General features: G+C 39.4%; 1 protein-coding gene across 1 annotated transcript; it reads left to right on the top strand.

The window, feature by feature from the left end:
• Positions 1-5,302: 5,302 nt before the first annotated feature.
• On the top strand, positions 5,303-6,644 carry LOC149022412 (pseudo histidine-containing phosphotransfer protein 5-like). The gene is made up of 6 exons (XM_089147619.1): positions 5,303-5,362; positions 5,711-5,838; positions 5,956-6,024; positions 6,133-6,204; positions 6,416-6,488; positions 6,597-6,644. Exons 1-6 carry the CDS (start codon positions 5,303-5,305, stop codon positions 6,642-6,644), a joined length of 450 nt encoding a protein of 149 aa, XP_089003745.1.
• Positions 6,645-15,634: the final 8,990 nt, after the last annotated feature.

The raw sequence follows: 15,634 nt of genomic DNA, 5'->3' as shown, positions 1-15,634 counted from the left end.
AATTGAGATTGAATATTGAATTAAGATGAGGGTTTGTCTTGTAACAGACCCCGTATTGCAGGTCCGATAACCCAAAGGTCAAGTCGGATTAAGTTGTGGAGTATCTGGATTGAAGTCCATGATATATACCCTGAACCCATGGATCTGGATTCTCTTGATGAAGAACCAGTCTTGCTGGGAGAGTGGAGTTCTAGTTAGGGTCAAGAGGTGTTTGAAGGCGTCCGGATTGAAGGTAAGACCTGCCCCATGTGTTGTTTAGGGTTAGGTTGGAGTTGGGGATCAACCCCTTGAGCAAGGCACCCATGTACTGAAAAGTACTGGGTGGTGGTTGCTTAAGGCAGTTGATTGAGCCAATCAACTGCCCCAAGCAACCGCCATGGTCTGCTTGTGGGAATTTGCCCTAATTTGCCCCTTGTCCTCTATAAATAGCAAACCACGTCTTTTAACTCATTATTATATTTGGGATTGCTGTTGTGGACGGTTAGGAGGCAAAAGACACGTGCTAGAAGGTGAGAGAAGCGTGGATTGAGACTTGGATCCATTCCCCCGTTTGTTTTGCGAATCTTGAAGAAGTAAGTGATCTCCATTCACTCCATTCTCTTCCCTCAGCTTTGAAATGGATTAGATCCATCTTCTTTATGTTGTGGTGACCTAATTGTGATTGATTCTATTCTTTATCTATGATCTTGAGGAGATCCTGTCCGAAAACGAATCCCTGCGTTCGAATAAAGGATGGATATAATCAAGGGAGATGAATTGAGTTATGGATCTGTATTAATTTTAGGTTATTGATTTGCACCTTTGTCATAGACTTATTAAGACTGAAATTCGGATTAAAATCATCCCGAAATCGGATTGAAATTGGATGATCAAAAGTCAGAATTTCGGATCTTACAGATTGTCTGTAACAAGGGCAGTCGCTAGACCCAACCAACCGGCCCAAGCAACCGGCTAGGTCACAATGGCCATGTGAGCTTTGTTTTTGCTTTGATTTGACTCATGTCCTTAATATATTCTTGTAACCCTATGTTTAGGTATTCTCTGAGTTTGCTGGAAGTCTTGTAATTATGGTTTGATTGCATTCTAGTAAGACTTTACATTGATCATGTAACTTGTTGTAGTTGTATAAGTCAATGTTATATTGTTGAATACCTGCTATATGTGATGTTTCAATATACTTCATCACTTTTTAATATTGAACAAATGATTATGTTGTGATGGTGAATGATGTGATGTAGTTGTGATGGAATGGTATCCAATTGGGTATCCATTGCTTGGGATACCAAAGGGTTGTGGTATGGGACACATGCCTAGGGAGTCTAGATTGCATGGATAGGTACCCTACATGCTACTACCCTTTTGGTAGGGGAATTGAAGCCAAATGACCCGTGACAATGGTGATGTGACTCTGTTTCATCCTACAGCGGTAACCAGTCCGTACGGAGACTCAGTGGTCCACTAGTGATCATGCAATGGTAGAGTTGCATATGTTAGGGCTGGGCTCATGGACATTCAAGTAGCAGCCATGGAGTTGTGAGGGGTCATGATAGCATCCGCCCAATAATATGTGGATGACCATAGGGTTAGGGAGTGGAGTCCAACAACGGTAGCCAGTTCGTGAGGGTTCTCATTCCTAGGTTGCAAAGGATACGGAACCAAATTGGCTGGTGCCATAGGGGAAGTATCTAGACTTCATGTAGTATGTTACCAATATGACTTGCATTGGATTAGAAACCCCGACATGCGCTAGTACCCATGCCAATGGTCGTGGTAAGAGAGTGTTGACTTAAACCCCAACCATGGACGACTGAAGAGGACTTAACCCCTTTACCCGGGATCCCAATAGAGGTAACCAGTCTGTGAAGGATCAGAGTGACTAGACCTACCCAGAGGAGGGCTGGTGTTATATCTTAAAGCATGTCAACTGTCTAGAGACTTGCCTAGTTAGATTTTAGTAGCATTCATATTATTGCATATCATTCATTTCATATATGCATTGCTAAGTATGTTGACATATGTATGAGAGATGTGTTATCCTTAGTGAGTTCGTCAGAAATCATTTCTTTCTTTGTATGTTACATTATACTATACAAATGGTAGCACGTCGTCAGAAACCAGAGAAGTTCTATATGGGTCCAATTTCTCATATGAAAAGGATGTGGTACCATAAGTGGGAGACGGAGATGTGGTCCACGAAGCCTCCTGCAAATGTTTGGAGTGCGCTTATAGCACCCATTGATGGTCAAAGAAGACAAATTGTCAAACATTTTGAGAAGTCTTTAGAGAAGAACTGGAGAACTCCCGACCTTTTTATTTTAGAATAGAAGACTTTAGTTTTAGAGAATGAAACTGGAAAGAAGATAATTTAGTTTATTTTATTGCTTCCGCTGAACTCGATATTCTTTTGAACTTGATTACTTTCATTTGATTCTTTCTTTGATTTTTTACTGGAGTATTTGGACTCTTGTATCCCCTTTGATTAATTATTGTACTTGCTCTTGCTCTTGATTATCTAATTCTTGCATTTATTATTATTGATTGGTAAGACCGTGGATCCTGTGACGAATCACGCCCATGGGTTGTCGGGCTAGTAACCGAGACCGGCGGGTGCTGATCTTGATATTTGCTCGAGGACTAAAAAGCTCATAAGTTGGGGGTGATTTGATAAGTTTATTTTGGGCATACTATTTTAAGTAGTTAATTGGATACATTTTCATGTGTTCGCAATCCTTTTATCCTAATATCGTATAAATAAGCATCAATTACAATCTCCTTAAATTTAAGTAACTTTGGTAACTTATATTTATCCTAGCATATCCTTATCAAATTTATTATTTGTGCTTGTAGTGAATCATCTTAGTATTTGGACTCTTTCAACAATTAGGACTTGCTTGGAGCAACTAGTGGAGTTTGAAAGTTGATCAAAGAAGAAAAAAAGAGGAAAAAGAATCCTAATTAGAAAATGAAGAGGGGGAAATCCCATTTTCAATGCAATTTATATGACACCTAGACAAGCAAGATTCTTGATTGAGTCAAATTAGGAACTCAAAGTTTGTTTCAAATGGTGTTAGATTTAGTGAAGGATCTTCAATCAAGTACTTCATTGGATGGCCATTCAGTGCTCGATTGGGTTGCTTTTTGGACAAGAGCTTCATGACTTCTTGATATTCAAATCCAACGGTGGATTGTGCATTTGAGCTCTCCAAGTGAGTGTGATTTATAAGCCACCTAGACAAGCAAATTTCTTGGTTGAGTGAGATTAGGAACTCAGAGTTTGTTTCAAACAATGTCAGATTGAGTGCAGGAATCATATCCTATGTAATATAGGAATCGCTCTATAAAAGGGGAGCAAAATCCAGCCATAAAGGACATATTTTAGAAGGGCGGAGACAAATTTCAAAGAGGAGGAGCTGCTGGTGACGTTTTTAGGAGCATCAGATAAGTTTCAATGGAGCTACTGCCCAGGCTAAATCTTTTTTTTCTTCTTTTTTTTCCGCTAGAGTGATGTTTCTCTTAACTTCTTTTGTTACTTCTTCTCTCATGTTGATCTAAAATTTTACTGCTAGAGTGTAGATGGATCCTTATATTAATTAATTTATTCATTTCCCTCTTTCATACAATACAACCCTCTACTTTTGACTTTCTTCAATTTTTTTCTTAATGTTTGAATGCCTGATCAACATTCTTGAATTTCGTGGTTTGTTTTCATACATGTAACAGTGGAGAGTGCATGGTAGACATAGGGTTGAAGAATGATAAATACATCTAATGCGTAGTAGGTTAGATAGTTTGTTCGACATTGTTTAGTAATTTTGTGTTTCATACAATGCATTGAATTGATCTTCTATGCGTAAAAGGTATAAGATATTTGGTGTATTAGGGACCCTCAAGCATAATGGGGGGGGGGGGGTAATCTAATTTAGTAATCTTGTCAGCAAGAGTAAAGAGTAAATTGATTGTATAAAGGGGAGTGATTGATAATTTATGACATGTCTGGTGAAATCGAAACTCTAGTATTTTTATTAGTTATGATTAGCTTAGTATTTTGCTTTGTGATTTTGTTAGTATAATCAGTAGTTAATTCTCAGTTTTGATCATTAGATAATTATAAGTGTTTTTGAAGTTTGTATGTAATTTGACTTTTTTATCGATCCTCGTGGGAATGACATCCCTCTTACTTCTATATTACTTGGGCGAACTTATGCATGTGCAAGTACAAACGGCGCCACACAAAGAGGAGAGAGGACCCCTATTTGTAGTAAAACCTGGTGCCCTTGTATCACCGTGGGCCCCAACCAGGCCCCCTCCAAAGGAAATGGTATTCACATACAAAGTTGTGGGATAGTGAACGTCTAACTCCCCCTCCACAGCACCATGGGCTATGTCTCCTTGTACCATGGGTGGGCTAGCTACATAACTATCCCCTGGGCTTCCAATCAATTTTGGAAATATCTCCACAGCTCCATGGAAAATCCTACGGCCCCATGGAACCCATAATAATCTCCACTTAGCTATAGGGTTTTGAAAACCTTAGTTTTGGCCTGGAGGGTCTTGTGACTTGTTACGCTACAGAAGGAGTGAAACATCCTATAGAGATCAAAGGAATGTTTCATCAATGCCCGAGTGAGTGGTTAATTTGCAGTGTCTTCACAAGTACATGGACTAGGTCATGTAGGGGTTGGATGGGAGTTGTTCATTCTTCACCAAAAGCAATGAAGAGCATCAAACTCCGAATGTGAATGGCTCCAAGGATATAAGAAATCAAATTTAGGACATAATACTTGCTTAGGTGATGGTCCTTTGCCAACTCAACACTCGACTAGCCCCTTGAGGTTTCTCAATATTGACTCCAGGATGAATTGTCTCACATTTGATCAAGTGTATAATGGAAAGAAGCATCACTAAATATTGAAGGGCATTGAAGGGATTTTAACTCAAGTTAAATTACACAGAATTCTTATAGATGAAAATTTCTATCAAAATAAATAGGATCATAATGAAATAAATCACATATCATAAATTCGAAGCATGCTTACTAGATGAAAACTGTATTTTCTCCCTCACACCACTTTTGTCATGCAAAATGAAAAAATAGTGCGTCTCATACGTTCTTTATTCATTTCTTTATCACGTTTATTGTGAGAAATAATATCTCCTTTTCATGCTTGTATTTATACCTACTCTTTGGTTAATATTTTTGTATTCTTCCGAGTTACACTCCTCTTGTAGTAGTGCTTTTTATCTCCTTAGTTTAGTTAATCAAGAATCTCCTTTTTCCTCTTATTTACTTTCCGCTTCAAAGATGCCAAACAATACACTAAAAGAGCAAGCTGCCAAGATTAAACAAGACCTCTTTGATCAGGTTCTTCATCTCTATACATCTTCAAGAGACATTCATGAACATCTAAAAGTTTATAAATTGCATCTAAACATTTTCATTCTGTGTATCACCAAGCCCAAAATGAGAAATGCTGAAGTTCTCTAACTTGAATCACTGTGGGAATGCTAAAGTAATTAATAGTAGACAAACCCACCTCTCTTTCTGGAGATTTTTTCATGCTAATTCGGGAATTATGTTTAATCTATCATAAATTGATGTTCGGCTTATATTGATTGGAGTGACCTGTGAAGTGAAACATACATGTATTTCCTAGTTTGATTATTGTGTGCATTTGTTTAAAACTGATAATATAATAAATGATTTTTGTAGGGGAGCCTTGATACGTCCTTTAATTATATAGAAGGGAGTTTCCGTGAGGATCCCAAGTTTCAGGAGATTATGGTTAACATGTTCTTGAACAATTCTGCACAATATGTGGTGGAAGCTGAGAAGGCATTGTTAGTTAACAAACTGAGAATCTGAGACAGATATAATACGTTCTTATGATTTACACATGCACCAATAATCAATGATGACAATAACTTGAATAATTTCACATATATCTCTCTTCGTAGGCAGAAGCAGCCGATCGATTTCGTAACGCTAGAAAGACGAATGGAAAAGGTCTGGATGGCTAATTCGAGGTAAATTAATGGCCAAGTTGTCAGATGCAGACACTCTTGCATTACATTTAGTATTCCTGCATGCAACTATCTATTTATACTCGCTGAGAGGAGAGTTATTTGTTACAGTTCTGGAGCTAAAAAGGTGAAACAACTATGTATCACGATCAGAAAGTGCTGCCGCGAAAGAAATGCAGCGGGGTAAGTATCTTCCATAAACTTCTTGATTAACTAAAGCTTCTCTTCTCCTTCTCCTTAATTGGCACAGCTAGCTATAACTGGGTTGGCAACTTCGACTTTGCAATACAAAGTCATCTTCCTTCTCGACCTCAACTTAACTAGACAGTGGACACAAAAACTGGGTTTTCTCTTTTTCTTCATTAATTCTTTTGTCACTTTTAAATAATTCCAGATGTCTCAGTGCTTTCCAAGAACTGAAGGATGAACATACAAGTTTGCAAGGGAAGCTCCGTACTTACTTTGAGGTCTCTTGTTATCTTCATTTTTATGTGCATACTATCTTATTTTTCGTTAACGGTGTTCATGGCTATGAGGTCTGTTTTGATTCTTTTGTGTGTTTATTTGTATTACAGCTAGTAGAACGAGCTAATGCAGATGATGGTGCATCCAGCTCCAGATAATCAGAAGGAATGAATCACGAAGTTGCTGACTGGAACAAGTAAATGCTGTACGTTGTCTCCAAGGTGGATGATCCTCAAGAATGTGACTGCAACATTTGCCATGTCCATCAGCAGCTGACATCAAAGCTATAACCTATAGATATTACTCTTAACTAGCTAGTTACTAATTACAGTATTGCTTAAATTATACAATCCACTACTTGGATTTGGTTTCAGAAATATTTTAGACCTGATTAAGTATTTGTATTTGAAAGCACTTGTTTATATTTTAAACCAAAGACAAAAGGGCGCACTAGCTTATATTTCATAATTAATTAATTGCCTCTTTAATTGTGAAACAGGATTTTTCTTCGTACGTAGTAATTATAAAACATGGTTTTAGCCAGATTAATTATACAAGTGCTTAACATAGATAAGTAAATTATCTGCCTCTAGCTATGGCATTGAACGTAGAATGGAACATTAGTGAATGTCATTGCCATAAAGTCGATATTTTAACCTAGGGATTCATGTTCCCAAGGGCGGTGGAGATTTATGATACATTAAGGGGTCTCAGAACAAACATGGGAAGGAAAATTGTACTAATGAAATCCTTGCTTGAGTTATAAGGGAAACTGTAATACAAGACCTAGATCCCTAACCTAATAGCTATGTTGCAGGCCTCAAGCCCGAGAAGTCAAGCACAAGTATGCTATATGGTCCCTCCAAGTGGACAGCTTTGGACTAGAATCTGAAACATCAGAGAATCCTGGAGGAGGCCTTACTGATATGGCTGTTGTAGAATCAGAGAGGAGGAAGGGTTTAGCCTGACACAACAGGCTTGGAAATATAGCATAGCCACCAGTAGATTTGCGACCATCAAGGCAACTGGCCCAATCAACATAAAAAAAATACCAATGAAGAATTCGGAGGTCGCTGATAAATAAAAATGTCATCAGAAGACGTTCCTTTTAAATAGCATAAGATGCGTTTCACGGTAGACCAATGATCAATAATAGGAGAATGCATCAATTAACAAACTTTATTTGTCACATCCACCCAGCTAGTACCCTACCGCATACCCGGGTATATGATCCACAATCCAAGGATGCATCTAGGGACCATGCCTCCCACATACGCGATAACACAATCATGAACATTAATAATCAAGGTAAAAGCAAATAATAAAAAATATCATGAATAAGATATGAACAGATAATCAGAGTGCGAAATAAAATGATACCAAATGTATAAGTGTGATCAAAAGAAAGAGAGAGTGAGCGGAAGTCACTCCTTCATAACCACAACGGAAAGTAGCTAAGTCAAAGTTAGGTTACAACCCAATTGTAAAAGAGTAATCAGTGAAAGTTAAATTCCAAATCCAAGTATTTAACAAAATACAGGGGTGGGTGGCTAGACAAGTGTTTCCTCCATCTTAATAAGTACATCATCGTAAGTGTAGATGAAGAAAACCCAACACGGCCGCTCCCACACCATTGTGGAGCTAACCCTGGTACGTAGCATAATCTTCCTCGGTACCATAACCTTGATCTTCATAGTAGCCACCACCCGGAGGGTAGTATGCAGAATCATGGTCCGTCTCGTAGGTCATACCATCTGGGTCCTCAACACCTGTGGAATAATCTAACAAACATTTGCACAAAAGGAATGAGTTCAAAAGAACTCAGCAAGGCAGTTATTCCATAATTCATAAACCATATGAGTACAAGTCATAACATGATGTCATATGATATGAAACACATGATGTAAATATAATTCTAACCCTATGAATGCTAGTCTCTATGTAGACATGCTTTAAGTCATAGCACCATACTTCTTTAGGTAAGTCTCAGTCACTCAGCACCAGGGGGGAATTGGGTCCTGCATCCCTCTCAGACAATCCATGGTTGGGGTTTCGGTCACCGCTCTCTCACATCACCATTTGGTCTAAGTATTGGCGCATGTCAAGGTAAGGCCTAGCCCAATGCAAGTCATCTACTCAGTCGCATCAAGTCAGATCCGGATACTTCCATTCCTCCCATCCCGGGATCCTTTCCGGTATCCTTCACACTAGAGTCACGGATATTACCCACCGGACTCACCAACCCTATTGGTCATCCACAAATAGTAGACGGGAAGCTCTCACGTCCTCTAATGGATATGACTCACCAGTCTCGAGCACCCGTGAGCCCAAGTCTAGCTATTTGCAACCCTACCAATAAATTGCCCCTTTCGGGTATCCATAGCATGGTTTATGTCCTCTCACGGGTTGGTTACCGGTCTTGAGCACCCATCAAACCATACACTACCACGGGTTGTTCGGTTTCAATGCCTTTTTGATTTGGGTCTGACACGACAATGACATCCCAGCCACACTACTAGACAATCCTATGTATGTCAGCCAGTAATCCGGGAAAGTGTCAATGGGCACCTTCGGAGAACATCCCATACTATTCCCTCCGAAACCCAAGGACACAAGCGTCAATAGGACACTCCCCAATCCCAAATTATACCTAAGCAATCACATGCTCAAGTCCATTATACCATACACAAATGATACATCATCATAATAGAAGTTAAGTCATAACTTCGCAATGATTCATCATATATATAAGTAACAAGAACGACTAATCATTATAACAAGAATATATATAAACACAACACTACTGTTCTAAAGCATGTATAGCAGTCCTATGATATTCAAAAGTAATAAAGAAACTATGTTCACTAAGTTATGAACATCAAGACATAATCACGTGGCCTATGTATTTATGGCGATAACCGTCCTTACCTTACGCTGTGATGATGATCCAAAGGCCACACAAGAATAATCCAATGATGGTAATAAGACCCTAGACAAACATAAATGAAATATTAGAGAAGAAATCGGGAAAATCGGAGGTCGAACGGGTCAAAACGGCGAAGGACACAGTTTAGCAGCATGCTTGGTCGATGCTCCTTGGTCAAACAGGATCGACCAAAGACAGTTTTGGGACTGCATAGTGGATTTTGGGATTTTGGTCCGAAATCGGTCTTCCGGGGCTCGGATCGATCCAGAACTTGGAGGGATGATTAATAACAATATAAGAACACATCTAAACAAGTAATTAACATCATCTAATGGTTTAATTAGAAAGCCCCAAATTGGATTACTAAGTTCTATAGACAAGAATCATAGCATCAATGAGAATTCTATGTAATTGGAAGGGAAGCTAGGGGATTAGTTGGGGAATAGGCTAGGAACAAGATTACAATCATTTGTAAGATATTAATTAGACTAATCATACTCCACATTTCAATTTAGGATAAGAAATCAAGTTGCTAAGCAAGGAATCATGGTAATGCATATTCAAGAATCAAAATGAGAGTATATCATAAGTAGGAATGTAAAGAGATCATGGTTTAGTGAGGAATGAATACTTGGAGTGATGGTTGCAAGGTTGCAGCATCAACTCCAAGGTTACAACGGTAAGAAAAGAAGAGAAAAGAGTATGATAGAGAGTGAAGATGAGAGTTCATACCTTGTAGATGAATATGGAGGCAAGAATCAAATGATTGGCAATGATTAGAGTAGAATCTCCTTCACCAATATCAAGGAGGAGCTTTGGAGAACCTTCTCCACGTTCTCAAGTGTTGCAATGACTAGAATAGGGTTCAAAACACGAGGCTAGCATAAATAGGGTGTGGATTATTCCAAGGGAATCATTACCTCGAATCTGGAAGCCTTGGTCGATGCTCCTTGGTCGATGGGATCGACCAAACATAGTTCAACAAAAAATCAGCTATAGTTCAGCAACTTCGGACAGGGATTTGGAGGGCTATACAAGGTCAAATTGAGTGAGGTTTTCTTCTACAAGTCAATAAAGAAGTCTAGTTTTGGGAAATACCTTTGGATCGTGCACGAGAGTTCATTAGGTACTTCAACTAGTTCACCCCTCTTTGATATGCAGATTTTCACTAAATTTTGACAATGTACTCAAGTAAGGGGCATCATCGTCAATGTCCATGGGCTCGGACTCCTATACTAAATCATCAACTCAAGTCTCTCCTACCACCACTTCGGGTCTTCGGACCTACAAACATCAAGGGTTCCGGGTCAAGGTAAGGATAGGGCTGGATTTCACATTCTCCCCCCCCCTTAAAATAAATTTCGTCCTCGAAATTGGAAGCGTACCTATGCTCCCAAAAATCTGAGGAAACTTCTCCTTCATTTTGTCCTCCTTCTCCCATGAAGCTTCTTCGGGGGTGTGATTCTTCCATCAAATCTTCACCAAAGGGATGGTGCGAATCCGCAATTGTTTGTCCTTTTTGTCTAGGATCTCGGCTGGCTCTTCATTATAGGAAAGATCAGCACTATGTCCTTTAGGCGCTTGCTATAGTATGTGTTCCGAATTCTCTATGTACTTCCGAAGCATTGATACATGAAACACATTATGAACTCCAGCAAGAGATGGAGGCAAGGCCAAATGGTATGCGACAGGTCCAATCTTCTTGAGAATCTCGAAAGGTCCAATGAAACGAGGGCTATGTTTTCCATTCACATTGAATCTCATCACACCCTTCATAGGTGACACCTTGAGGAAAACCTTCTCTCCAATCGGAAATTCCAAATCGGTTCTTCTCTTGTCAGCATAAGATTTATGTCTAGACTGGGCAGACTTAATCCTTTCCCTTATCATGTCCACCATCGTACTTGTAGCTTCAATCATTTCCGGACCCAAGACTCTTCTTTCACCGGTCTCAATCCAATACAAAGGGGTCCTACAAATTTGGCCATACAAAGCTTTGAATGGAGCCATGCCTATGGTTGATTGATAACTGTTGTTGTAAAATCCGACCTTATCCTAACCCTAACCCGGCCCGAATTTTGTACTGTTGTAGGTCCGAAGACCCGGAGTGGGGGTAGAAGAGACTTGTGGACCCTCATAGTTGAAGATTCGGTGCTTGATCCAGAGCCTATGGACATTGACAGTGTTGCCCCTTACTTGAGCACATTGTCAGTGTTTAGTGAAAATCTGCGGATCGAAGAAGATTGAATTAGTTGAAGCACCTAATGAACTCCCATGCTCAATCCGAAGGTATTTCTTGAAACTAGACTTGTTGATTGACTTGTAGGAGAAAACCCAACTCAATTCGGATCAGTCTGGCCTTCCAAATCCACACTCTAAGGTTGCTATCAGCCTTGGTCGACTGGTCAGTCGACCAGCAGTTGTTAACTTCGAAAAATAACAAAAATCTTGACCATTTTGACCCTACCTTTTTGGAACTCGTGAATGAAGGTCTAACCTAATCATTGGCACTCCAGAGAACGAGGAGTGACATTCCCTAGGCCATATCTGGTGTTTGTGAAGAATATTGACTCTAATCATTGGCATTCCATCTCAATCATTGTTTCAAGGTATGGATTCTTTTCTTTTCCTTCTAATCTACTCAATATCCTATTAATTTCTACTCTTGGGACCATGGCTGAAGTTCTACAACCTTGCAAACACTTGGCCATGAGCTCCCCCTTTCATTTCCATTAACCTCACTTCATTCTTGCCATGATATACTTCCACTATGATTACTTACATTGCAACTCCATGATTTCTTTCATTTCAACCAATTCTTTAATTCACACTGATGTGTAGATGTGTGTTAGGTCTGAATTACTATTGATTCATGATTCTAATTTAGTTCTTATCATTCCTTAAGATGATTTCCCATCATTCCTTGCAATTACAATCAATTCCAATTCAATTCTTGATGTCTAACATATGGGACATAGGGTTTCAATTTGGGTATTCATTTTTGGACCGTTGGATCATGATAAAATTTAGTGTGTAGTGTCCTCATATTGCCATGATCATTTCCTCCAAGTTTCATATCGATTGGAGCACCGGAAAATCAGTTTCGGGCCAATTCTCCATTTCTGCCTGTTACTATTTTCTCTGGTCGACTGCTTGGTCAACTGACAGTCTACCAGTCAGTCGACCAATATATGACAGCAACTCTATCCTTGGCCGATTTACTTTGTTTGACCTCCGATTCGATTGTTTTCTTCTTTAATGTTGCTTATGTGTTGTCTAGGGTACAAACACTGACTTTTGGGCTATTCTTGGTGATTCTTGGTATCATTTCCAACTCGATTAAGGTAAGGACGGTTGTTACCCTAAGTACGTTGATTATGCAAATCTACTTCTACTTTGGAAACTTAGTAGATATACTTCATTAGTGTATTCCTTAGCCATGTATGATTGTTGTATGCACTTTATATCAGTAATACTATGTTACATGTCATTCGGAATATCATGCTTAATTACTCTTTATGATTACATATATGACTGGTTATGTTATATTATTCTTGGTTTATATGATGAATTATTGATCATGTATGATATGATGAGATTGAGTATGTGAATGACTAAGTATGACTTGGGATTGGGAAGTGTCCTACCGACACTTCTGTCCTTGGACATCGAAGGGAATAGTATGGGATGTTCTCCGAAGGTGTCCACCGATGCTTTCCCGGATCATTGGAAGACATACATAGGATTGTCTAGATGTATGGCTAGGACTATCCTTGTTGTATCAGACCCAAATCGGAAGGGTATTCAGACCGAACAACCCGTGGTAATAGTGTGATTTCATGGACGCTCAAGACCGGTAACCACCCCGTGAGAGGACATAGATCACTCTATGGATACCCGTTAGGGGCCATTTATTGGTAGGGTTGCAAATAGCTAGACTTGGGGCTCATGGGCAGCCCGAGACCGAGAGTTATATCCACGAGGAGACGTGAGAGCTTCCCGTCTACTATTTGTGGATGACCAATAGGGTTGATGAGTCCGTAATCCGAGTTGGTTGTAGCCATAGGACACGCTGACTCTAGTGTGAAGGATACGGAACTGAGTTGGTCGGTGCCATAAGGGAAGTATCCGAATCTAACTTAATACGACTGAGTAGATGACTTGCATTGGGCTAGGTTTTGGTGATGTGAGAGAGTGGTGACCTAATCCCCAACCATGGTTTCTGATGAGGACTCTACCCAATTACCTCAGCAGACCCAAGATATCATGTATGATTGAGGGGGAGTGATAGACGACCTAAAGAAGTATGGTGCTATGGCTTAAAGCATGTCTACCTTAGATACTATCATACTCAGAGTTAGAAACATATTGCATTATTGTTTCATATCATCTTGCATCATATCGTGACTTGTATCGTATGATTTGTGTATTGTGGAACGACTCACCTTGCTGAGTTCTTTTAAACTCATTCCTTTTGTGCAATTGTTTTTGTTAGACTTATCTGCAGGTACTGAAGACATTGATGGCTCCTACTACGAGGCGGAGTAGGATCCCTCATACTACGGTGAAGGTCCTGGCCATTACGAAGGTTACGGTGAAGGTGCCGAGGGTGATTACCCTCCGTACCAGGATTAGCCCAACCTTGTTATGGGAGAGGCCGTGGTTGGTTTCTTTTGTGTATACATACGAGGACACCTTATACAAGATGGAGGAGACCCTAGCTTAGGCCCTTTTCTGGTCATTCGGAACTTGGACATGTTATATTCACTTTTATGGATTTACTCTTTGATATTGGGTTTGTAACTTAACTTAATTAACCACTTTCCGCTGCTACTAAGGGAGTGACTTCTGATCTCTCTCTCTCTTTTGAGATTACCTTTATATATACTTGATACCTTATGAATTTCCGCACTCTGATTTGGTTATCTATTTCTTATCCATTTTGATCTAGTTATTACTTGCTTAAAACAATGATTATATTGTTCATGATTATGCTATCGTGTATGTGGGAGGCATGGCCACTCGATCCTTGATCATCGGGATGTGGATCACGTTCCCGGGTTTTTCAGATAGGGTACCGGCTGGGTGGATGTGACAGAGTGGTATCAGAGCCCACGATCAAGTAAGGCCCCAACCACAGAAACGACAACGGAACATTCCGAGTCACAGATCCAAGGTCACTCAATTATTCTTAGAAGTGAATAATTGATAACCCGGACTAGAAACCTAATTAATGAAGCATAAGTGAATTGTTGAATAACATACAATAATTACAATCTAACAATCATCACTTAATGAAACAAAAAGAAAAGTGAATAATGCACAATAATAGGTGAAACAAAAGTGACTTTCATTAACTTAAGTAAGTTTTACAACGGATTACATGTGGAAAGCATAAACTGAAATCCTAGTACGATCTATCTATCTAGGAGACCATCGCTGATCTCTGGGTGCTCTGACATCCTCGATAATCTGGGTGAGCTGAGACTACATCCGATCCTGTCTAGACTCTATCTATGCAAGCCTCACCTCCAACCTCTCATACATCCATGTCTGATGATGAGCACATTTATGTGTGAAATCTTAGGGCATAAAGCATGCATTTTATACACTTAGAGTGGAGTTACCTTGGGTTTTATGTTGTTTTTGCAGATTTTAGGACTTTTCAAGATTTAAGCAAATATTTGGAGTTTTGGGCTTGAATCATGCTATTTTACACGTCAAGAAGTCCATTCAAATTATCAAATGCGAAAATGGGCCTGATCTGGAGCATGATGGGCTAGAGATGTGTGATTATGGGCCAACTCTGAAATATTGAAGAGATAAAGAAGGCAAATTTGATCTACGGCTAAGATTTTAAATCAAATCTACAGAGATATTATTGAGAGAGTCCAAATGGAAAAGAGTCATTGCATACATCAATATCTTATTTCCTATCTTGGATTTAATTAAAGAAAGGAAAAGAGGAAAATAATTATATTCAGAAGATAGGAAAAAAAAAAAAAAAAAAAAGAAAAAATCCCGTTTTTGAATTCCTATGTCCAGTTTCGATCAAACCCTTCATCGAACGGTCATCCGATGTCCAATCGTGCTGATTTTTGGAGGAGAGCTTCAACACTACTTAAACCTCAAATCCAACGGTGGAATTATGCATCTGATCTCTCTAAGTCAGCATGATTAGTACGTCAAAACCCTAATTGGCTGAGTCAAATAGAAACCCTG

Source organism: Hakea prostrata, chromosome 3, assembly GCF_041222555.1.
Source record: "Hakea prostrata isolate BN-2017 chromosome 3, UWA_Hpros_2, whole genome shotgun sequence".
Lineage (NCBI taxonomy): Eukaryota > Viridiplantae > Streptophyta > Magnoliopsida > Proteales > Proteaceae > Hakea > Hakea prostrata.
The sequence above is the reverse complement of the archived record's forward strand: the minus strand, read 5'-3'. Positions and strand labels throughout refer to the sequence as shown.